Genomic DNA, 26,038 nt, shown 5'->3' with positions numbered 1-26,038 from the left:
TAATACATTTCCACAGAATTTTGATAACTCATACTCAAAATTCTTAATAGGATAAATTTTTCTTTTACAAACAGATCGACTTTGACTTACAACATTCCAATCTCCTTACTCTTCCCTTTTCTTCTCACAATGGAACAAATGTAAATTTCAAACCTGCCTCTAATGCTCACTCGCAGTGTGGCCATGGGTCAGGTTTTCTTTTTTCACTCCTTAACACCTCCATTCCTGGGCTCCCTTCTCTTTAAAGAATCCTTATGCCTACATCCTAGAGTTACTGGGAAATGACACAGGTGGTCGTATATAATGAATCCAGCTGTGGGCCTGGAAGAAAGTGGCAGGTGGTGCAGTTTCCTTTACCTCCCTTCCTTCTCTCCACCCTTTCCTGTAATGCTATGGACCAGAGGACCAGGTCCTCAGCCAAGTGATAGGGCACACAATTTATCGGGCTACAATGGGGACCTATTGACAAACTGTCCAAAAATTTCTATTCCATGATTAACCAAATTATTCTTTATGCCTCAACATTTGTAAGCTGAAATCAACAATTCCCTAGGAATACCATATATCACTGTAAACATTTGGCATTAAAAAATAAAGACTGTCTAAAAGTTCACAAATGTAGAACTTTTCCATATTACTTTATGTCAAATGGGTTAATAATTATCACGTTTGATTTAAAAAGAATGAAGCCTATAATATTCAACAAACTAAAAGCAAAATAGGGTTTATATAAAGTTATATTAAGCTTAAACTTTTTTTTTAGATTTCAGTTTAATACTAGCATTTGCATGACATCTAGTACTTTTTAAAAAATATTAACAGCATAATAGTTGCACAAACTAATGAGAATGTAGAACACTTAAAATAGTGATTGAAGTTACTTGATTTATCTTTGTTTGCTATGAGTGAGATCTGAAAGGGAACTTACTTTTGTTTTGACAGAGATGTATTCTTGTTACAATTCAGCTGTGATATAGTCTTGTTTTTCATACCTGTTAAAAAAAATTGTAATCATTTTCAAAAGAATGGCTTGTTGTCCTATGCATCATTGAACTCTGTAGGACTTTCTATACTGTTCTTGGATAAACATCCACCTCTTGAGATTCCCCCCCAAGGACAGATGCTTTGGGCATAATAAACTTTTTCATGTACATTTATGACTGAATTCAGTACAACTTCAATTCAGGAATCCTGAACTTCACTTTTATCAACAGCCCCTTTCCCTGCCTTCCAACATCACTGACTATGTAATCGAGAGTAGTTTTGACTGTGGGCCTGTTAATGTACTGCAGTGTATGCGGCACCAGCGGTGCACTTGTAGAAACCTAACTTTCCATAGCTTTGCATTATACAAAAAAGAAAATATAAGAAGTATACAAAAAGTCATGGAATTAAAAAATAGTCCAAGTCATACCAATGTCTTTCTTTTTTTTTTTTTTTTGTCTTTTTTCGTGACTGGCAACGGATCGCAACCCTCAGTGTCGCGCCCATACTGGACCGGGACCGGCAACGGGATCGCAACCCTCGGTGTTGCCCCCGCTCCTCGCTCAGCCAGTGAGCGGCCGGTCTGTATGTGGGATCCGAACCCTCGGAGGGAGGCCGCCGCGCTTCCCAAGCAGCGCACTGTAGCAGTGCGCCACCGGGCCGGCCCATACCAATGTCTTTCAAGCTACAGATTATAACCTACTTAAAAAAAGAAAATAATCAGCCTGTACTGCTTGCAGTGAATATTTTGACTTGTGTCGGTTATACATACTCACAAATGCATAGGTTTGTGGGTACTGGGCATGTGAAAGATTTCTCACTATGGAGTATGGTCAAAAAAGTTTGAGAACCACTGTTATAAACCATTTTAGACTCTGATAAAAATGTTTGTAATACACACTCCAAATATTATAAACTCATTAAAACATTTAGTTGCTTCTGAGTAAATTTTAAAATTGTATGAATATTGCCAGTACAAATTTTCTCTAAAAAATGTTTTTGAAAAGTAAATCAAATTTAATATATGCTCATTAAAAAAAGATCAGAGATAATCCACTGTACTAAAGCAACATTTTATGTTAAGAAATATGATTTTAGCCACCACATATATATATATATATTTTTGATCTGGAAACCCCACTGCTGTAAAGTTGGCACAAAATTCCGCAAAACAAATTCTTTGGACGGGCAAGTGGAGGGGGCTCCTGAAGACCTAAAATGAATTACTTCTATCAGAAATACATAATGGGAACATCTTTTCACTCTTACTCAAATATAGAGTTCCCTTAGAAAGGATATTTAAATTTTAACTTATACGTTAAAATCTGATATTTTGATATGCTGTATAATGATTGGGCCAGGGTAGTTAATGTATCCATCACCTCATACATTTAGTTTTTCTATGGCAAAAAACATTTAAAAGCCTCTCTTCTAGCTACAATATAATATACAAAACTTAACTGTTAACCAGTCACCGTACTGTGCACCAGAACACCAGCACTTAGTCCTCCTGTCTAAGTGTAACTTGGTACCTTTGACCAACCTCTTCTGTTTTCCCTCCCCCGTCTCTTCTAGTAACCACCGTTCTATTCTCTGCCTCTATAACAGAATAGGAAGGACATCTATAATTTGTTTAATTGCTAATTATCGTATTATCAACACCTGAAGGAAGAAGTCTAAAACCAGGGATAGATATGTCTTTGTTAGAACAAAAACTAAGGAAATGTTCTAACGATTCATTATCCTGTAGGGACAGGGATTTGTTTCCCTGCTGTTTTCATTGCTTTATGTCCAATGCCTTAGAGCCTGGCATATGGTACATGCCATATATCAAAAGTATGTAAAACTAATCCACTCAAAGGCCTTAAATTGTATCAAATATGCCAAAGTGCAATGATTTTATTATGTAAGTTTAATTGCCAACACCAAGAAAAACAAACTAAAAAGAAAACCATTAACACAATAAAAAGAAATGTCATTTTAGAAGTCTAGCATGAAAGTGGTATTTTTTAGGTAGGGGGCTCCCATATATTTTTGGAAATGTACCCACACTACATAGTTTGTTTATTCCATGAAAATGTGCATTGAAATACTCAGAACTTCATTCTGCTGAATGCATAGTGAGAAAAACGAAGGCCTGCGTGCTTTCAGAAACTGGATCGTGAGTGCCCAGCTCCTCCTAGGCAGCACGCCTTACCTTCATTGCTCAGGTCCGGCTTATTCCAGGTGGGAGAAGAGAAACGGCCAGACTTCTTGCGAGGACTTGTGTTCACCTTTCTCCAGGCACTGCTCTCTCCCTTCTTCTTGCTACAACTGTTGTAACTTGAAACGATGGATAAGGGGAAACTTCCTCCTTTGAAATCGGCTGTGTACTGGTCTAACTCTGAAAAAACACAAATCACCTTTTGTCAAAAGAATAGCGGTGATAATGCAGTTTCATCTAGTAAAGCAAAATACATTTCCAGTTCTTAAAGAGATGGACTCTTCAAAAATCACAGGCCTGTTTAATCCCTAACCCGGGGTTTTGTGAGCCAGGACAAACTTGACTTGGAGGTCTAGAATTCAAACATGAGCCAGGAATTAAAAGCAGAGTTCTGGAGCAATGTTGTGAAATGGCAATTAATTTCTCTAGTGACAGAGAAAAAAGAGCACTCTAAAAACACATTCCAAGAAGTATTAAATAAGGGTGTGAATTTCCTCTCCTGTCTGTAGAAACCCACATACCTGCTCTGGGGAGGGGACAGCCATGCAGGACAGCTTTATTAAGCAAGATGCTGAGAGCAGCTTTAACCACAGCCTGCTGTCCTTGGCTTGGGTGTTTTTTAGCAGTTGTCTGCCCAAAGCCAGGCTGTCTTTTCACAGAGGCTCTTGACAATATAGCTTCTTGAACTCTGGGTGCAATGACGGCATTCCACAGCTTAGACATCCACCTTGCAAGAGAGAGGCAGATTCACAGGTTAGGAGCAGGCCTCTCACGAATTACACCCAACTCTACAAAAGGACAGGTTTGAAGACCATGGGGGGAATAAATGTTTCCATAGGTATGTTACCTTTCCCAAGTAGTTTTAGAATAATTGAAATTATCCAATACCAAAGTAGTTTGAATTTGCCTCAAAAATACAACATATTTCAAATGAAATTGTTTACATGTCTCTCCCAATGAAGGAATCAGTGCTTGAGTGAATACACAGAAAGGAAGGTGATGACTGAAGAAGTCTAGAAAAAATTAGATTTCCTAAAAGTCCACGTCTAAGTAGCATAAACTTATTTCCCACATTTCCTTAACAAGACACACATATTGTATTTTAATATTTCTAAAATAGGGATACATCTTATAGTCACTGGCAAATTAAATCTGCATGCCCCGAGGCAAGGGCTCACTGGTGCACATGGGTGGGCTCAGCCCTGAAGAGAGGATGGGTCAACGAGCCAAGACCTCAGGTGGACTCTGTATTAACAGCTATAAGCAGTGGCACTTTAGCCCAACTTTGGAATGCTGGATGCAATTAAGATTCTTTCAATAAAAATTACACTTTGTTACAGCCTTTAAAAAGTTAATATGATTAAAGGCTAGAAACAAAACCACATCTCCCAGGATAAGTAGGTTTTCAAAGCTATTAGATATTGGCATAAGACTTTCAGGTACTGTTAAAAACTATTACTTAGGTATTAAACATCAATCTATTTTAAGTTTCTCTGTTAATGTCTAGTGATATGTAATTCAAGAAAAAACTACAACAGACAAAATTTTGGTATTTTACAACAAGTCAAAATTGCACAGTCATTCCTAAAAGTGCTAAAGGTGTAAAGATAATAAGCTTTGGTTTTTTTTAAAAAAACAAAGCAGCTTCGACACAGTGTCTCCTTCAGGAACAGAGGGCAGATTTGCTTCCTAACCAGGATAATGAAGATGTTTCCTTCCAGGACAAAGCTTGAACAGATTTGCCAGCATCCCCCTTTAAATGACTGGTGTGTGTGTTCCCAAGCTGTGATGCAAATCCAGCATCTACTTTGGCCACTAGGCATCACCCCATGGGACTTGAGGGGCAAGGGGAACCTGTGTAAACAATGAAGCTCAGGCTGCCTGCTTTGCTGTGAGTGGTAAGTCCTTTGTCTCTGACCTGGCATCCTGGACAATGGAGGCTAACTTGTTAGCTTTCAAATAGGGTAAAAATCTCAGAGCCTCCACAGTTTTTGCCAAAGACCATGCTCCATATAGGAAAGGCCAAAATTTGTTTCTTTAGTATCTTGAGACTCTGGATATAAAATAGCCTTAGATTTAATGAAGAAAGCAGTAATTATACTAATAAATGATTTGGTTTTTTAGCAAGAAAATGCTGTGTATATTTAATATAATACTTCTTCCTTTCCCCCCAATTAGATGTTATTACATTGATGGTTTCTCTTATGATAGAGAAGATATATTATTTGCATTTCCTGCTTTCCAAAATGGATTGCTGCCCAGGAAGCCAGAAAATGCAGAATCAAATCTGCTAGCTAATCACAGAACACTTACTAAGCTGGGTGGTGACAGGTTTTTTTCCTTTCTGTTTCCTCCTGATTTTCTATTTCATTAACCTTAGTGTATACATGTCTGTTCTCATAAGCTGCTTCAAAGGAAAACATAGTACATAAGTCTCAATAAAGGAGAAAACTTTTCAATTCATAAATAGAATGCTGTTTGTTTTTTTTGGGGGGGGGCATAAAATACTTGACAGAATTTCTCAGGTGGGACCTTACCCAGGGGACACTGCACAGCAATCTGAGCATTACTCTGATGAGAGTTTTGTAACAGAGGGAAAACTGCCACCTAGCTCTTGGCAAAAATACAGTCGCCTTAGGAACTACACAACACACAAGTCACACTCACCCTCTGACAGAAGCATGGAGCACTGGCATTCCGTGTTGATGACAAAAGGTGGCACAAGGCAGCCCAGTCAGTGTTCTTACTGTCAAACATCCCAAATTTGCCATGGCTCTATTTTTAGTGGGTAAATAAGGAGAAATGGCACTTACTTCACTGTTGCTTGGGCATGTCCTAGGACTACGGGACAAGACAGGAAATACTTGGGCCCAAGAAGTGCTTCAGGTGTGCCCAGGCGGGCCAGGCAGGAGTTGAGCTGCCGCCAGACGGACAGAGCCCAGTCGACGATCTTGCACACAGGATCGCTGGGTGAGGGCGCCTGACCTCTGAACTAGAGAGACAGGGAGGTGCAACACAGGGGCTGGGTTTAGAACAATGCTGCTCTTCCTTTTGTTTCTAAAAGTCCAAAATTAAAAGTTTAAAACTATAAAACAAAAATGGAGCTGAATATGATTTTACCTTCACTTGGGGCAGATGAAGGAGGGATAGCTAATGTGTGTTAATGTGTGTGTTAGTGTGATAGGCGTTTTTCTCATTTAATTCTCCCCGCAAGCCTGGGGTAGCCATTTTTACCCCATTTTACATATCAGCAGAATAAGGTACAAAGAAATAATAACGCCCAAGGTCACATAGGTAACAGGTGGCAAAGCCAGGGCTAGAGTTTATTTACTTATTTTAATTTTTTATTAAGGTATAATTGACAATAATTACATATATTTGTGGGTGCAATGTGTTTTCATATATGCATACATTGTGAACTTACTAATTCAAGCTAATTAACATATGCATCACCTCATATATATACCATTTTTTTGTGGTGAGAACATTTAAAATCTGTTAGCAGTTTTCAAGTATACATTATTATTAGCAATAGGAAGTTTATTTTTAATAGAAACAAAGTATTAGGATATAGCATTAACTGAAATAATAAAGGAGTGGTTTATCACATTTAAAATGAAGTCAATAACGACTATTAAGCTAAAGAATCTCCTTTTTTCCCCTCAAGCTTAACATTTCTTTTTTTCTTTTTTTTCTTTTTTTTTTTTTTACCAGCAAGAGGATTGCAACTCTCAGCACAGTGTGGTCTGCACCATTCTCAGCCAGTGAGCGCACCGGCCATCCCTATATAGGATCCGAACCTGCGGCCTCGGCACTCCCAGCGCTGCACTCTCCCAAGTGAGCCACAGGGCCGACCCTCAAGCTTAACATTTCTTTTTTTCTTTTTTTTTTTTTTTTTACCAGCAAGAGGATTGCAACTCTCAGCACAGTGTGGTCTGCGCCATTCTCAGCCAGTGAGCGCACCGGCCATCCCTATATAGGATCCGAACCTGCGGCCTCGGCACTCCCAGCGCTGCACTCTCCCAAGTGAGCCACAGGGCCGGCCCTCAAGCTTAACATTTCTGATGATCTCTCAGAGCTTCACTCTCTATGGGCAGCCAGGGCTGAGGGGAGAGAAAGATCTGGCTTGGCTGTGTGGGCAGTGGACAGAGGGAGGTGTCACCCCAGATGTCTCATCAAGACCACATGTTAAATAAGGACAAGGCGGGCATAGTTCTCATTTTAACCTGATCCCCAGGGAAACAATATTTTTTTCTAGGAAATCTCAATGACTGTCCAATAAACTACTTCCAAAGATCAGACTGTTAGGTATCCTTACGGAAAGGCATTGCATAATTCCCAAAGGCAGAATGAAATCTGCCCAACCTGAAGACCTGAAGAAAGAGGTGGGCACCCTTCTCTCCAAAGTGCAGATGCTGTTTATGTAAAATTTTTCATTTTGCAAGTTGGCAGTTTTATAGTAACAGTGGTATTATTTGATGGTACATTAAAACTGGTGTTTCATTAAAGGGACTATCCAATAAATGGAATTTCCAGTTACCACACTTTTTTTCCCCTTTATATATATATATTCATTTAGCATAAAGACAATTTTATGGAGATGCCTAGAAGCCCATATTTAAAAACATATTTATTGTATGCCTACTATGTCCAAGCACTAGTTATTGCTGCTAAGAAGGATTAAAAACCCACGTAACACAGTTTCTGTACTCACAAACGATAGAGGACAAAAGCAAAGGTGAGTCAAAAGCTAACCGAGAGCAAGTGACCAGTGTCAGGGGAGGGTGAGGTTTCACAGAGTAGAGCAAGCCACCAACCAGGTCCTGCAAGTGCCTCCCTTTTTCTCTGTTTTGTTTGTTAAGTTAACCATCTGTGAAATGAAGCAGTTGGGCCAGGCTCATTATCCTCAAGATCTCTTCCAGACCGACAAGCTTTAAGTACAGATACAAGCTGAGATGGTAATTCAAAAGAACAACTGACTAAGTACGCGTGGTCAGGAGAGATAGGGAGACGAGGTGGGACTTCAGCTGGGTCTCTCCCAGGGTGTGCAGGACACTTGATGGATGAGGGGACGTGGAAAGAGCATCCCAAATACAGAATGGGCAAGGGACTGTGGGGGAGGGGTGAAAATGGATGCTGACGTTTGCAAATGACAAAAACAAGCTTCTGCAAGAAAGCAATTTATGTAACTGTTACTAATTCGAGGTGCTGCGCCTGATCCCCCTGCCTCACGTGTGCCCCGATGAATGACCACACGGCCCGTAGCTGCCCTTTAGTTTCCCCACACACCACGCTCTTCTTCCCCGTGTCCAAGACTTGCTGCAAGTGCTCTTCCTTCTGCCTGGACCCCCTGCCTCTCTATCTCAGCAACGCTTCCTTCTTTAGATCACAGACTAACATAACCTAAAAGGCCTCAAATGTGAACACAGAGAGGCCTTCCACCCACTATATTCCTCCCCTGCCCCAATTTCTACAGTGATACCTTATCTGTCCATTTTACCTGTTCACTGTAACTAGTGTAACTTTAGTGTCGTGCCCATGAGGTCATACAGAATGAGAACTGAGAGTTCAGGGTCTAACCTGAGGTCATGTATCAGACTCAGGGCCCTGCCTTCAGGAAGAGAAAAGGATTAAATTACTTAGTTGAATCCAGTCCAGTGGTGAAATGCCATGGGAGGGGGCTACAGACTCAAATCCTACCTGAGAATTAGGTACCTGTAAATTGAATCTACCCAACTGGAGGGCATGGACTTAAACACTCTACATACATAGCGACTGTTAAAAGTGCTCTACTGGTTCCTCCTGTGATTCAGAAAACCTGAGGCCAGAGCACAAGTCCCCACAAAGCTCCCTGGCTGATAATACAAACTCAGCCAGCCAAGAAAATAACCCTAAATCTTCAAGGGGAAATAATCGAAATCTCTTGAGATGGCAAAATTCTTTTTTGGGGGATGGGAGTAGGACATATTTTTGTTTTCATAAATATCCAGGATTAAATATAATCAAACCTATATTATTACTAGTTTCTGGGTTAGGATGAGGGATAATAATATATCTTATATTTTTAAGTACGTATAATGTTTAAGAGAATTTCATATACAAGGGTACTTCAAAAAATTCATGGAAAGATTCATATCTTTCAATTCTATTTTTCCATGGACTTTTTGAAGTACCCTTCTTAGAATAGCCTTATGAAAGTTTCCACTTTATAACAGTAACTGAGTTACTGATTTAGGGTTGTGATTTTAAGTTAAGAGGGATAAAAGAATTTTACTATGTTTACATAAATGGTATAAGAATTAAGAAAGCATTTGAGTCACCAGATTTATAAATGTAATTTTCTAGTTTTATAAGAGTTAATTAACTACTTGGAAAGATTTACTTGTTAGACAGCAGAACTTCTCAAGAGAAATAAAATATATTCCTTTTAAAAAAGTTTTTAAAGTTTTAAAGGCCAATTAAACTATTTAAGAGAATTTAATTAACTAAGTTACAAGTGCCCCTTCAAAAGTGATTGCTAAATTTTGCTAGATTTATACATAGAAAGATAAAGCTTTCGCACTGAACTTAAAAGCTTGAGGGAAAGCTATTTGGATATACAACTCTAATATACTAAATACATTTTTAAAAATAGCACTAAAATAGCACTTGAATAATCTCTTCTGTATAAAAACTGTTCTCCAAGGCCCCTAGCACCCGACAAGGATGGTTCCTCTGCAAAGGCCTGTCTCTCTATGAGCATGGGGAGGATCCCTGTGTTATCTCAGTCCCCAGGCTAGTGGCAAATATTTACTAAATAAGCACGTAACACTGTTCTGATGCATCTCAAACAAATGTCTGTGGTGGTTTTGATGTGTTTTGATAATCAATTTCCATAGCTACAGGTCCATCAATCCAGGTGCTGGGTCTTCCTTGGTCTCCCACAGAGTGAGGACATAAAAAATGCTATGACTGACTGACCGGGTGAACAGCCTGGAAGTTTTAAATCTGGATGACTGACATAACAAAAATGGAAGTCAGAAGGGGAAGCCAGGAGTTAGGTTTGGGGTTACAAAGTGTTGAGATTGGCTATATGGGCAGTTTAAGGCGTACTAAATTACACAGATCACTAGCTGAATACAAGAAATTAATACAAAATAGAGCAGGAAGGAGATTAAGGAGAAACTTGGATGAATTCTTAAAAATCAGTTCTGGAAGAAATCAATATTCATATGTGTATAAAGTTCCTCAAAGGACCTTGCAAATCATAGATGGTCAGAAAAGGTTTCTGAATTAATGAGATGACATTAAATATTTCACATTCTGGGTAAGTGATAAGACGGTATTTCTGAATCTGTAGCATGTTCACCTTGTATAATAGTGACAAAAAAATTTAACTTCCCTGAAAGGAAGGTCTCAGTTAAAATGCTAACTTCACCAAAATGTACAGAGCTGTGTTAGCAAAAAGAAATTTGTTTTCAAAATTTTAAATGTGCAAATTTTAAATAATACTGCGTAACACACATGACGTAATGTGAGCAATTCTGTTTAGAATTGTATTTTATAAAATCAAGTCCCTTTTTGGTAATACAGAGGGTTCACCAAAGGACAAAGATTTATTTACTATGAGAAGAAACATCCCTCAATTATTTAGAAGTCAGATATAGTAGTTAACTTTTGTATAAGAAAGGAGCTGCACACACATCTTTGCTTTACCCAGTAATTATGATATTAAGACTAGGGACAATTGTGACTTGAAGGAAATAATTTGGCAAGTACAGACAGTGTTTCAGTGATCCCAGCAGTTCCACTAAATTGCTATCACTGCACTACATGAGGCTTTGGGATCTATTTGATAATAATTTCCCTTCTCTTCAAAAGAAGGACAATCATATGTATCTCTCAAACTTTCTCTGATATTCTTCTAGCAAGAATTCTGAGATCGTGTATTATAATTAGTGATAATTGAATATTAATTTTCCACTAAAAATGATATTATTTTTTATTAACTACTAGTAGAAAGAATACTATTGCCCTGAAAGGGCAATTTTTCTCATATCCTTGTAAGGAATAGGAAGAGGAAATTTTGACCAAGTGCCAGCGTGCGTCTAAGTGCCCACAAAGATCAGGTTCTGTGGAGTTACAAGATTTCTGATGTTATGCAGTAGCCGTTCATTCCCACTGTACACTTACCCCAGGGAATTTGTTTTACTAGCCTACTTCAACTGATCCCTGATAAAAGAAAGGCATTATCCTTTCTATTGAATAGAAAGACTATTCAATATTTATTGAATATTGAGACTATTGAATATTTATTTCATTATCCTGTGAAAAGTCACTTAAAGTTATTATTACTCTTGAAAAGGTGTCAAAAGGTATAGAATTCTACTTTGTCATATGACTTTTTAATATTTACCATAGCATTGCATAATAGCTGAATATTAATGCATGCCTGAGTAGATGGGTAACTCCAAGGAAGCAGTTAATTTTCTCTAAGAAAAGTGATTAATTTTCTAATCTAGCATTCCACAGCATTCAGAACTTGGTGAGATTCCATGAGTACAGTTAATAAAACAGGAAAACCTATTTACGTTTTCTTGTATAAAACACGTCTAGAAACTATTACAGGGTTTCACATTCATTAACTTATTTAACCCTTGAATATCCTCAAATTGTACTTGCTTGAGGCCACACAGTAAGTGATGGAACTCAAGGCCAAATCTCCTCACAACTAAAGTTTGCCGCCCCCTTCCCAGCAATTGGCTGCAGCTGCTGTTACCTTATTCACAACTTTTCTTCTTAAGAACCTGTGCAGCAGGCCTTGCATGGGCTCCCCATCCCACCGCAGCTGAACCCAGCGGAAATGCTGCTGCACCAGCAAGTCGGAGCCCTGGAGACACGCCTTGGCAATGGTGCCCATCAGAAAGCAGTTCTCATGAAAGTAATAACATTCGGACATTCCATTTCCTAAAACAAACCAAAAGCAATGGTCTAATCTCAGAGAGTCCTTTTATGAGACAAATGCAAATTAAATTAAGTTAGAGAAAGCAGAACATAAAGTATAACTCGTATGCTGGGGAACAGAAAGATATCACAGAAGCTGCTTCTCAGTACAGCCTCCCCACTATCTTTACCTTTTTGGAAAGTACAGGGGCTTTCGGTGCTGCGATTTTCAAGAGGTGCCAAAAAGTCTCCCAATAAGTCAGACAATGAAGATTTTTCCAAATTCTCTAAGATGATGATGATTTTCTTCTTAACAGGAGATTGCTTCACTGGGATCAGACAAGCTGTGGTCAAAAAGAAGATTCAGTGATGAAAGCTTTTACAAAAACCTATGCAAATTGGCAAAAATTAAAGTCTGAAGAAATAAAAGTATTAGCAAAGATGTGGTACAATGGGAATAATCTTAAATTGCTGGGGAAGTATAAGGACTCTGGAAAACAGTTTGGCGGTATTCAATACAGTTGAAGATATGAGGGGACTTCAAAAAGTTCACGGAAAGATTTGTATTCTTTCTTAATTTTATTTTTCCACGAACTTTTGGAAGTACCCTCTGACGTATACACGGTGATATGACACTCCTAGTTCCATAACAGATCCCAAATGGAATCAACCCAATGTCCATCAACAACAGAATGAATAAATAAATAGGAATATATTCACACAACAGATATGAAAGTGAACAAATTACAACAACATGGAAGACTACGAAAAACAATATATTAAGAAGCAAATCTCAAAAGAATATATACAATACGATTTCATCATGTAAAGTTCACAACAGACAACACTAAATATATAATTTAGGGATTCGTACATAGGTAATAAAACTATTAAAAAAAAAAAGCTAAGAAATGATTATCACAAAAGATTGACTAGTAGTTACCTCCAGAAGGGAGGGTTTGTTGTCAGGGGAGTGGGCACACAGATGCATTCTGGAAGCTGTTCCTATTCTATTTCTTGACCTGGGCATTGGTTAAATGGTTATTTTATTTAAAATTATTCATTGATCTGTAAATACAAGTAGTATGTGTTTTTCTGTGTGTCTATTTCACAGTACAAAAGGTTACAAACCCTAAAGTGACCTTTAAATTAAATATATGTAAAATGTTCATAAAATTATGTTGACAGGACCTCAGAGAGATAAGCATATCCCTCCCCTCATCCTACAGATCTGAGAGGTGGAAGTGATTTGATTAAGGTTTCAGCAACGATGTTAAGGAGTAAAATCTAGGACTTCTGAGTCATACTTTAGTAATCCTCCCACTCAGGATAGGAGGAGCTGACTTCATATCAACCCAGAATAAAGGTCAGAAGTAAATGGAAGATTATCAATATATATAGGAAATGAATAAATCAATACACAAAACATTCTTAAAGAAGTGCCCGACACATACTAAGCACTCAAATGTTATTAATATTTTAGTTAAAACGTACCCAGCACTTCCTATATATTAAATAAAAAAATATTAAAATCACTTTTTAATTTTTAAGAAGATTCTAAGATACCCAAGTCCTTGCCAAATTAACCTGGAAAAAAGAGAGACCAATTTAAAATACTTGAGAGTAGTATTGTCAAGTACTCCACTTTTCACAAATACTTATTATAATATGAGGGTACTTCAAAAAGTTCGTGGAAAAAAAGAATTGAAAGATAAATCTTTCCATGAACTTTCTGAAGTCCTTTGGTATATTCTCTATTCCTTCTTGTTACTATAGACACAATGTATTTTCACTTTCAAAAGAACTCCTTGAACATCGTAAATTAATCTCTTTTCAGACTGAAATGACTTTTCCAGATGCTATAAAGCCTTAAAAACTAGAGGACTAGAAACCATAACAGCCACATCTCAATTTAGCCGTACTTGTGAAGACTGTTACACTAGTGCTTGGTGTGAGTCGGATCCCATTCAACACAGCTATTCAGTAAAGAATGCTAAAATCCTATGCTTCTCAGCGTTCAAATTTTATTTTAGAAATACCTGTACTGTGGAAGGATGACAAATTCACAGGTGGTTAAAGCAAGAATGATAAACTAACAAACCTCATCTACTCAGTGATTAAAAAAAAAAAAAACACACCAGGTTTATGTGTGTGTTTTTCTGTAACTCGAGACTGAAAGTCTCCAGTTTTTCCCTGATATGTGATAAGTGTCTGGCTAGTTCAAGTGGTGCTGAAGCTGCTGCAGCCAGCTAGAATGTATTGGAAAGAATATTTAATTGCATTTCACAAATATTTATCCAATACCTCCTTGCTACATGTACTGTATGCTAAATGCTACAGCACGTGGAGCTGACTGATTCTAATTGGGGGCATGTGGCATTTTAAACTGGGCCTATTATGAGGAATGGCATCTGAACAGATGGACAGGTCAGGGAAGGCTTTCTGGGTTTAAAAACAGCACAGGCAGAGGAATGGGGGCAGGGCAGGGCTCAGTCTTAGAAGCATCAAACCGAGGTCAGAATGGGCAAGAATGGCATGAGGTGAGCTCAAAGCTGACCCACACCTCAGGTCGGGACTGCGCCGGGCACCTAGGGTGGAGCCACATGAGTGGGATAGGATCACGCAGTGACAGCTGTGGCCAGCAGGAGAGTGGCAGGCTGTGTCTTCATCCTGGGCTGTGTATTAGAGTCACCTAGGATCCATCCCCAGTGATTCTGATTTAATTGGTTTGGGTGTGGGGCACTGGCATTTTGTAAAAGCTCCCTTATGACTGAAATGTGTAGCCAGGGGTGAGACTTGCTGATATGAAGCTTCAGAACCTGGCCAAAAATGAAAAGTGGGAGACCCAGATTATTATCAGAGGAGGGAGAAACACCAGCTCTGGGAATCAGTAGAAGTCTTTAACGATGGGGATAAATAGGATTTGACGCTTGTTCTGAGATCTTCACCCTGGTGCAAAGACTTGACTGGAGAGGAAAGAAATGGGAACACACCTACTAAGGCTCTTACTGCCGTGGTTAAGACAAGAAGTAATGGGAGCCTCATCTAGAGCCAAGGCACAGAATGAAAAGGCATTTTGAGATAGATTCGATAAGGCTCAGTGCTTGACTTATTGAGAGAAGGGCAGAGAAGAATCCACAACAGCTCTGAAGCTCCCACTTGAGGGGGGTTGTGCAGTTAGTGGAGGCAGAGAGCACATGACTGACAACGTACTTGGGGCAGGGGTGGTGGTTGTGGGTTATGTGTCAGGCCCGATGTGTTTGATGAGTGAAGCACCATTTTGAGACACACAGCAGATGGTGGGACATGAGGATGGGAGCGACTTGGGAGGATTCAGGCTGGAGACAGGAGTGCAGGAGGTTGCTTGGACAAACTCATGCTCTTGGTCCACGAGCAAGGACTGTATGCTAATGACTTAAGAATCCCACATTTAATGGACAGTTTGTACCCTAGACCAAAATGGGGTAGGGCTGCTGTTTGTAACTGTAGGAAATGCATTTCTATCTCATCTTTGTTTATCGTGGTCTTCCCTGAGATGCCAGTCAAGGGTCAAACAGTGTGGGTTTTCGTGGTGAAACCTTTGTCTTCAGTGCTGCTGCCTCATTTCCTCAATTTTTCACTAGCACCTCCTTTTCCCCCTGAGCACTTAACGTTCAACATCTTTCAACAAGTTGGCGTAAAAGTGAATTTTATTTTAGTTGAGAAACAGAACACGTCTAGTTCAGGTTATTTAGCACAGTTTCAGGTCTAAAATATTACCCACAGAAGCAGAAACTCATTACAGTTTTGAGTTTTAGGAATTCACCAGTCTCTGATCGGGGTTTATGGAGATGTGAAGGAAGTCTGCTCACCCCATGTGACATCTGCAGATTCCTTTTGACCTGTACCCCCAAAGTTAGCCATTCAAATTCCCTTTGCGTTATGTCATTTCAAAGCTCTGTTTCTGAGATGAGTCTACTTTTTGATCTTTTTTCTTCCAACTTTATAGGCTACACATCCCTGCTTCTCTCCTGCAGGTTGCTAATCGTAATTGGACACCTTGTTCACAAGGCTCCAGGCCACATCCTAGGTTTACACACCCTTGTATTAAAAGTCCTGGATAATTTTACAGCAACACTTGTTGGTTTAAAAATAATTAACATATCACAGTTATAGTTAAACCCAAATTCTTCTTTGTCTAATAATCTCCCTTTTGGGGATAGAAAACAGCCTCTCTCTTCCACTGTCCAATCAAATCCAGGCTCTGCAGAAATGATGCTCTGAGAGTCCCAGTGAGAAGGGCAGGCAAACCTTCAAAAAGCCTCCAGCAATGCAGGGTCCAAAGAGATAAACTCATGTATAGAGGCTCCAATCATATTCTCCTATTATTATTATAGTAACCCCATCTCATTTTTTCTAAAAAGGAAAGTTCACTCAGGAATTTAAGATATTATTTTAAAATACCGATCTAGTGTTCATATTTTTTTTTGCTACTGTAAAAAAAAAAAGTCCCATGTAATTTTGAAAAATATCTGTCGTGCTAACCCAATGCATACCTTACATTGAAGAGAAATTTGACCCAACTCTAATATACTTTCACACCCTCCTTACCAAATAAGAGTCACGTGATGTGACTCTCTCACGAAAGGCAATATGAGAAGGAAAATGTTATTTTAAAACAAAATAAACACAAACTTATGCTACCCGGGGTGCTACGTCATTCTCTCTGCAGCGTTCTTTTGTTCTATGTTCTTTTCCTCACTGGCACCATCTTAATCTCCACGTAAGTTTCAGATTCTTAAAGCTAATTATTTAAGATACTTTTGCAACTCTTCCTTCTTGTACTTTTTGCTCATACACTTCTTTTATTCATTCTCTGTGACTCCTCACACTGGCTTTTCTTCCCTACAGGGTTGTAGAAAGGAACTAATAAGGTGCATATATGTGTGCTGAGCTCAGTGGAAGATAAGAGTACAAGATTCCAACCCCAGCCCAATCCGAGTAGTTTAAGTCTCTTTCTTTAGAGAAAATAAGCTTAAAAATCAGAAGTAGGGCCGGCCCGGTGGTGCACTGCTACAGTGCGCTGCTTGGGAGCGCGGCGGTGCTCCCACCGAGGGTTCGGATCCCACATACAGACTGGCCGCTCACTGGCTGAGCGAGCTGCAGGCGCAACACCGAGGGTTGCGATCTTGTTGCCGGTCCCGGTCCGGTACGGGCGCGACACTGAGGGTTGCGATCCGTTGCCGGTCACGAAAAAAGACAAAAAAAAAGGGAAAAAAAAAAAAAAAGAAATCAGGAGTAGGTAGAGAATACATCACGAATCAGTGTATTCCTCAATTGTAGTAATGTCACTTGAATGATTTAATTTTTTGATTAAAAAAGCCAGAGAGTAGCTGATAGATAATTCCTATATCCTCATTATTCTAAAAGGTTGAGCGAAACAGCCTAGGAAACCCTTGTCCCTCATCCAGATCTCTGCTTTCTTTATCCTCCATCCTCTCCCACCACCTCTTGACCAAAAACATCATTCCCTGCTATGTGCATTGTGTGCGAAGGAAAGACTGACACCACACCCATTGGTGGGTCCTTCTCTCCGACTCATGGGAGACTGCCCTGCACATCTCAGAAGCCCCTGGTGTCCCCACCTACTCTACTTAAGTGTGCATTCTCCATTATCTCTTCATTGGTCACCAGTCAATAACAGTGGGTCCTACTGAGGAGATGGTGGTGGAGGATGGAGTTTTAGGAGACGAGGATGGACAGCAGCCGGGGCTAGATGCTCAGAGACCAGACCACAGCATTCCTGACGTAACATTCTGAGAACGTTAGCTTTCATTCTGGAACCACTGGAGTTTACCAGCAGGGCACTGTCATAAGTGGTTTTGTATTCTAGAGTGAGCCCCTGGAATCCCTCTGGAGGGTCTGTGGAGGGAGTGAGACCACAAAAAATATAAAGGTTAATGTGATGAGGCCTCCATCGTCTCTGCAGCATGAAAGGCTGGGTGGCAGGGGGAACAGAGAGCAGGAAGAGGACATGATCGGACAGAACCTAGGGACTGCCCAGACATGGGGACAAGGCAAACAGGAATTTACAATGCTCAGGTCGCTCACTTGGGCAACCGCAGTCAAGGTCTTAACAGAGGAACTTTGTATTTGTGTCTTCGTTTTATTAAAAACTGAAGGAGGATCTTGATACTTACAAATTCCTAAGCCAACTACAGAATAAAAATCGTTCTAGGTTTGGAGATGACACACCATTTCCTACTTTTTTCTTAAACTTTTTTGGTCTCAGTCTCTTGTTCAATACCTTTATTTTTCAAATCCAAATCATTCTGTTTTTATGCCCTGTTATCAATGATTCCCTTACCGATTCCTGTCCCCTCTGATCTCCTATCTCTAAGCAAGTTCTTCTATTTGCTGACAATTGAATAGCACTGAGAATTCCCTTTTTCTTTGCCTATGCTACTTCCTCTATCAGAAAATTCACCCATTCATTCAAAAATAACTATTGGCAATTAGTACACAAGGCTAAATAGAAGGACAAGCTAGAGCACTAGCTTCCAAGGAGCTCATAATATAACACGTATGTGGGGCAAAGCAAGAGCCCAAATAATACCCTCACTGCCTTGGCCTATAGTTAGGTGGGGCATAAGGAATAAACAAAGACTACTGCTCTTCACTAGGAGGAGACATCATGTCTGGAGTGATCAGAGAAGCCTTTGTTTGAGGCGTCCTTACAGCTGTTTCACAGAAGCTTTTCCTATAGTTTCTAGAAGTGCAGAGACCATGTCTATTTTAGTCACTAGTGAACAACATCCTACTTTGCATGGTACCTGCCATGTGCTAGTCCTTGTGTGTGTGTCTTTTGGGGCGGGGGGGATCGAGGGGAGTTTATGTGTTTAGTCTAATTCTAGTGGAAGCTGCAGCATGAACAAAGACATGGAGAGTAGAAAAGCAAAGAAGCATAGGGAAAAAACAGCATATTCTGCTGGAGCACAGGCATCTTTTAAAAAAGGGTCAGAGAAGCAAAACAGGTAGGTAAATGTCCTAGAATGGAAGGCCTTGAATGGCATGGACTTAGTTCAGTGGGCAATGGATGGATGTGGAGGGGCAGGAATCACAGACAGCTTTGAATCAGAGGCCTGCTAGCCTACGAAGGACATTCGTGGGGAGCAGTCAGGAGAGAAGCCACTTACAGGAATGCAGATGCGTTACGGGCAAAGGGCCATCAAGTAAGAGTGTACCACTGGGAATGCATGAAAAAGGCACACCGAGACCGACTTGGCAGGATGTGACCATGGACTGGCTGTGGGACAAGGGGGAGGGGTCCATAAATGACAGACCCGGGGGTTCTATGTGGTTCTCATGTTGCTTTAAAAAAATTAAAATAGTTGACAACATTGAAAGAACAAAACCCAAAACTTTTCACACAAAAACCTAGATTTCTGGCTTCTTCCTAACAGGCATAAGACCTCACAACACTGGATCTATGCGTCTGATGTAACAAGTCTCTGGAGCCAAGAGCTGCTGCTGCTCATGTAGACGGGGACACGATGGCCCCTCCTTTTGCAGCACCACCCAACCATTGTCACCTTTTAATGTGGCTTGTTGGCACTTGTGGGCATTCAGATTTTCAAGCCTGCTAATAGACCCAAGTTTTAAGTGTGGGAGCTGCTAATAAGACCTGAGTTTCGAGTGTGGGAGCCAAGAGTCTTGGGCCACTCTCCGAACTGAGAAATAAGGGAGAGGGATTCTCTTTAGGCAGATGTCCACTGTAGACTTAGAAATGCTGAGCTGTCACCTCTGCATGCTTCACAACCTAATTCACTGCTCTCCATTTTCTTAGCTCTTTAAGCTCAGAACAGAATTCAGTCTGTATTTCCATCTGCCCTGATAGGGTGAGAACACAATATTTTAGCTTCTTACTTTGAGATGAAACAAGAGCAAAAGTCGAAAAAATGTGGGGGACTTTAGTTAGATAACTAAGAGGGAAAAATAGACATTTTGGCACAGGGGAGTTTTTAAGGAGCAGTGGCTGGTAGTAATTAAGGCCAGGCTCGGGAGCCAGATTTCATGGGCACAAATCCCGCTCTATGTCCTTGCTGTGGGATCTTTGGGCAGGGTACTTAACCTCTGTCTCAAGTATTTTCATGTTTATAAATCAAGGACGGTTACTGTAGCTGTCTCAGAGAGCTGTAAGTTAATAAATGCAATGTTTACAATAGGACCTGCCAGAGTAAGAGCTTAATAAATGTTAGCAACCATTAGTAACATTATCAGAGAAAACAGCTTTCTATAGGTTACTTTCACTAGTTTCTAGTCAAAGACTGGCCTGTGGAGTACAGTGCCATCAGATTCTGGTGGGACTTTCCTGCCCCCAAAATGTGCTTCTAGGTTTGTGGAATCCTCAGTGAAATCCTCAGTCCTTCCCCAAACCTGCCCCTTAATTTTATTTCTTCATTTAGGAACTGCAGATAATTTCTGTCTTCCTAAGCCTGGTCTATAGCTGCCCTGGCCATAAGATATCTCCCTTTGTCATGACTCCACAAATGAGAAGCATTCCTCCCCCTAAAAAAGAGATTTTGCATCTGTGTATGGAATAATCCTTCACGGATCTGCCTCCTTCACCCCCTCCTCAGTTGTCTCTGAGGCTTTGAGCCCCTGGAGACTGAAGTCTGGCCCATTTCAGTTTTGTGTCACAGTCACTATTCAGGGTTATGCTAACTCCACCTGTGGTGAAACCTGAGGTGTCAGACTCTGGAGGCTGAGAGAGAAAACTCATGAATGACTTATACTAATAAACATGTTTAATCCTGGTTCTGCTTCTACATAATGTGGCAAGTTACTAAAATTCTCTGTGCCCGTTCTCCCAGCTTTGAAATAGAAATAATGATACCTACTTGTATAGTGTTGTTGTGGAGATTAAATGAGTTAGTGTGTGAATGTATTTAGCAAAGTGCCAGTCAATGGCATACAAAGGGTGAGGTGGAGAAAACGGTTCACTTAGATGCTACAATAAAAAGTGCTTTGATTGTAGAGAATTTATGAACAATAAAATTTACTAAAAATTGATCTGATTTTTATCACCACACTCCAGCAATTCTAAACAGCAAAGATACAATGCTAAGTCCCACAAGGGTAAACTGCTCCTACCACCTCATCCCTTGGTATACCAATGGTGCCAGTTACTTAGCATGCTCACAATTCATGAATTAACACAAAAGATAAAAAAGAAAGAAAATGTAGGATGTTTAAAAAATGCAATGAAATACATATGAAAGTAATTTTTTGCAAGTGTTCCAATTTTCATCCCATAGCTGCTGAATAATTGAAAGTCTGACTTATTTATCTCCAAGCAACAAAGTTTATTTCCTTTTAATGGCATTGTTGAAGAGCATGCCTTTTGGCTATCACAATCCCGTTCACTGAAATGGACTTACCATTACTGATGAACAGGTCTACTAGCTGTTCCTTGGAGAAACCAGCATCCACTTCAGCTCTCACTATTTCACATGTGAATCCTGCAGCCATTTGTCTGTGCTGTGATAATAAACAGAATGATTAGTTCTAGACACTTTCAGATTTTCAAAGAGAAGGAGAGGCATGCAAGTAATCGATACCTTCATGCAGAGCGCAAGCTGATGTGCTATGTAGTCTTGCAAGCTTCCTTCTGGGCCGTGGAAAATGACATTATGATATTGCTCGACCTATTAACAAACCAAGAAGAGAACTTAGGTGAAAATGCAAGTTGAGAAGGAAAAAAGAAGTGGTACACAGAGTGTAATTCCCTTCAGACTGTCCTCAGACTTTCAAATGATTAAAAGTAAAATTTAGAGATTAGCTTTGCTCATGGAGCACTTGAAGTCTATCATTTTAATGTGAAACACAGGAAAAGAGTACTTAGCAAAAGCTGCCGTTTTTATGAAAAAGCATATACTTTCTTCCATTTTCCATGGTGAGGTTCAGTATGTTTGCTGGAAAACACAGTTCCTAATGTATTTTGCTTCTTGCAAATGTTCTGTAATTTTTTCTGTATTATTCCTTACAGATGCGTTTGGAATTTTCCCAATGCTATTTTGCCTTTTAGTGGTTAAAACAGCAATGTGCTTCATTAAGAAAATTTTGAAAAATACAAAGAAATATAAAGCAGAATAAAAATCACTGACAGTATTTGCACTCACAAGCCACCACTGTAAACAGTTTTATATGTTTCTTTCCAGTTTTTTCTTTGCACAGTGGACGTGTTTGTATTTGTGTGTTTTTTTTTCAGAAGGGTAGATGAGTGTAATCTATTTATGCTGTTGTGTATCAGAGAATGTCTTTGTGCTGATTTCTTAGGTAAAAGACATCTTGATGAATATAAAATTCTTCGATCAACTCTACATATTATTCTATTTTGGAATTAAGTGTTTGAAAGAAATCTAGGTAGAGACTAATCATTCTTATTTTGCGAGAAAGAAAATCCCATGCTTAGATACCCATAGGATTTATTTTTAACCTTTATCCTCATGTATAAGGATATCTCGCCTGAGGACATGCAGAGATTTAGCATGCACTTGGATGGGAAGGTAATTATCACCTACACCAGGCACAGGCAGCCATGTCTGGAGCCAGATGTGGACAGGTGATGCTCCAACCTAACTGGTACAGTTGCTCATGGGTGAAAACTGAGCCACCCAGACTTACAGTCTGTTCTTTCTCTAATTTAGAATGGGACAATGTAAGGGCATGTATGTGTGTCTCTGTGTTGTCACTATATTGTGCTCTGATCAGGCGGTTCCTTTGAGATCATAGCAGAAGGCCACATCCCTGAGAGTAGGTGGGGTGGACTTCTGTGAAGACAGTAAATATGCCCCTGGTCCATCACTACGGGAAGAGGAAGATTCTGGGATATGAAAGGAAAGCTTGAGGAGAATTCCTTAGCATGGAAGGAAGAAGGCTGGGGCCTTTAAGACTTGAGCTTTGGCCTCCAAGGAGCCCAAGAAATGCTTTCGGAAACTCCTAGAAAGGAGAGGAGAGCAAGACTTGACCACTAGGCATCAGACCATGTGCTAAGGAGGGAAGTGGTCTTTTAAGGTGCTCCTTGACGTTGAGCTTGGGACTGGCTTTTAGGCTCTGAAAGGCAACATATGTGTAGCCACCACCAATTTTCTCTGAGTTTGAATACTATCCCATTATTGGTAAACCTTCAATAAAAAAGGGAACAGTTGGAATTCACACTGGAGCCAGGACAGAAACAGGGAGGGTGAGTGACATGCCTGGAAGCAACATGACAGTGTCTGTTGCTGCCCAAGGAATGTCAGGATCCTAAAGCCACAGGCTGAACTCAGCAGTGGCCTGGGCTGTCTTCTGTGGCATTGATGGTCTGTGAACCAAGCAATGGTGGAGGTGCAGGCAAGAATCAAGACTAGAATGGGGGCTTCCCCAGAGACACAGGAGAGAAGAGTATACCAGAAACTTCAGCTGAGGTTCTGCTGCTGCTAAGCAACAGGGCTATGAAGTCACAAGACTTAAGCAGTTAATTATTATTAAAGAATTACTAAAGAATTATTATTGAAGAATAATCTGTTCTCAGTTGTATCTATGACATGGGGAAGGCTGGGAGATGTACAGATTGTCCTTGTCATTAAAAATGTTGCCCAGACTTGTCTAGGTGGAGCCTCTTTCTCCCAATCTTAAATGGCACATGGTAAGTCCTTTCGATATGCAGAGCTAGGCCTTTTTTGGCTTAGAAAATTTTTCTTCAATTATGTTTTCGGTAACTTCTCCTCTCCTAGAGCTGTTTCTAAGGAACATCTATAATGCTTAGTTCTCTCTCTGTTCTCTGTGAGGTATCTGTCATCTTATCATGATCATGACTCTGTCTGTCTCTTCTACACTTGGAAAAGCTCCTCAAGTAGGTGTTGGACTCCACTGAGTAACTGCTCTCTCACTTCTGCTCTTTACTGTCTCCAGGACAACTTCATGCCATCGCATTCTCAGTTGTTCTCACAGTTCCTGACCTCATCCGTCTCTTTCTCAACACTTTTCTTTTCCATCTTAGCCCAGGCTCTACTATGGCTTTCCTGCCCTGTTTTATAATCTACCTCCCTGCATTTATAGACAATTAACATAATTTTCCAAACTTTTTTTTTTCTGGTTTTCTTCTGTTTTTTTTTTGCTATGGTCTGAATGTTTGTGCCCCCTCCAAATTCATATATTGGAATCTTAAACCCTAAGGTGATGATATTAGGAGGTGCTGCCTTGGGGAGGCCCTTATAAAAAAGGTCCAAGAGAGACCCCTCGCCTCTTCCACCACATGAGGACACAGCAAGAAGGTGCCTTCTATGAACCAGGAGACAGGCCCTCACCAGATACTGACTCTGCAGTTCCTTCATCTTGCACTTCCCAGCCTCCAGAAATGTGAGAAACAAATTTCTGTTGTTTGTAAGCCACCTGGTCTATGATATCTTGTGACAGAAGCCTGAACGAACTAATAGACTAGCAAATAATTTTTAGGGTTTGTTCCTCTTGGGTTCTCAGAATGAACACTCTGTTCTGCAGTATTCTTCCATAGGTACAAATGTTAATTTGTACTATTATTTATTTATGTACTGTGAAAGCACAGAAAGAATTCTGCAGTAAGGCAGAATGTGTGGACCCCCACTGGCTTTACTTGCTGTCTGCTGATTTTCTGTCTGAACCCTCTCCTTAGGTCATCAGGTGGCTGGCAGTGTCTACAGCTGGTAGCTAAACTCCAGGGTTTGGCAATGGCTGCAATGGAACGAACTCCTGCTGTTCAACATGGCAGACAAACACATTACATGAACCGCAGCCTCCGGAAGCCCCGCAGCCCAGCCTGCACCTGTCACAGTCCTTGCCCAGAGTGCTCATGGATAACACCCCTCCAGGATGCAGCATGGTCTCACCAATCCCCACCAACCTCCTGCTCAGGTATTTCTAGGAGCTGCAGTTTCTACATGAATGTGAAAGGCCTGCATGGACAGGGAGGAGAGGAGAAGACAGTAGTGCTACACAAAGCAGAGACCGTGCTTTATGCAGTTATTTAAAGGATAAATACCCAATTTTCAAACTGATATAAATCTTGGTTTTTTGAATCTTCAGAAAGATAAGAGATAAATGATAGTGTTTTCCTACTTAATTTCTGGTAGGCCTCACAGTAGGACTACTACTCTACTGTTTCTAAAAGGTAGTGGAAAATTTTTCCAGATTCTTGCCAAAGGGAGACCTCAGTTCTATTTTTCTCTGTCATTGTGATGTTTCATCATTTTTCAAAAGAACTTTAGTGGGAAATTGTGTATTGGGTACTTCCAGCCAGGTGCAATTTTAAACCAGAACCCGAGCTCTCCAAATTCATCCGAAATTGCTATGACTTATGGGTAGAAATTCTATCACAAGAAATGGATTGTTTCACAGCAGTGAAATACGATACAGATTTTCGAGATTTACTGAATATCCTATCCCTGAGATTTCCAACTAGCATTGCTATTTAATCTCATCTTCTGGAAACAAGAGTGCTCTATTTATTATAGCCACCCCGTCAAATGTCCTACACTTCCTTAAGATTGATTTTGAAATCATATAACAGCAAGAGAGCCAACCTCATAGATATACTGTCTTCAGTTTCAACACCTCATTTGTTCTCAGATTGTAGGCTTTTGGGAAATACCGACAGGAAACATCCAATTTAAAATTTCATTGAAAAGTCCGTTCACTAGCAGTAAGCCTTTTGTGTTTACATAGTCTAATATCCTTTGTGGGATAAGGTCAAATATAAATAAATAAATTAGGTAAAGGGAAAAACAAATGTACAGACTTCCAGATCATTCATACATTCTAACACACATATTCCATTAGTAGGTTTCTTCTCATTTCAGGTGTTAATGGTATTTTATTCTATTTTATCAAAGGACATGTAGTTGTGTTGGTTACAATTTAAAATCTGGACAG

General features: G+C 40.0%; 1 protein-coding gene across 1 annotated transcript in view; it reads right to left on the bottom strand.

Moving 5' to 3' along the window:
• CTTNBP2 (cortactin binding protein 2) overlaps positions 1-26,038 on the bottom strand; it is a 68,512-nt gene that overhangs the window by 8,586 nt on the left and 33,888 nt on the right. Inside the window, exons 9-16 of the mRNA XM_008568249.1 lie at positions 21,709-21,795; positions 21,529-21,628; positions 12,301-12,453; positions 11,946-12,133; positions 6,001-6,179; positions 3,709-3,914; positions 3,182-3,367; positions 929-992 (exon numbers count right to left, since the gene is read on the bottom strand). Coding sequence (XP_008566471.1) covers positions 929-992; positions 3,182-3,367; positions 3,709-3,914; positions 6,001-6,179; positions 11,946-12,133; positions 12,301-12,453; positions 21,529-21,628; positions 21,709-21,795 — 1,163 coding nt within the window. The remainder of the gene's footprint in view (positions 1-928; positions 993-3,181; positions 3,368-3,708; positions 3,915-6,000; positions 6,180-11,945; positions 12,134-12,300; positions 12,454-21,528; positions 21,629-21,708; positions 21,796-26,038) is intronic.

This window comes from Galeopterus variegatus, unplaced genomic scaffold (assembly GCF_000696425.1).
Source record: "Galeopterus variegatus unplaced genomic scaffold, G_variegatus-3.0.2 Scaffold22, whole genome shotgun sequence".
NCBI classification, from domain to species: domain Eukaryota; kingdom Metazoa; phylum Chordata; class Mammalia; order Dermoptera; family Cynocephalidae; genus Galeopterus; species Galeopterus variegatus.
This window is presented reverse-complemented; position numbering and strand designations above follow the sequence as displayed.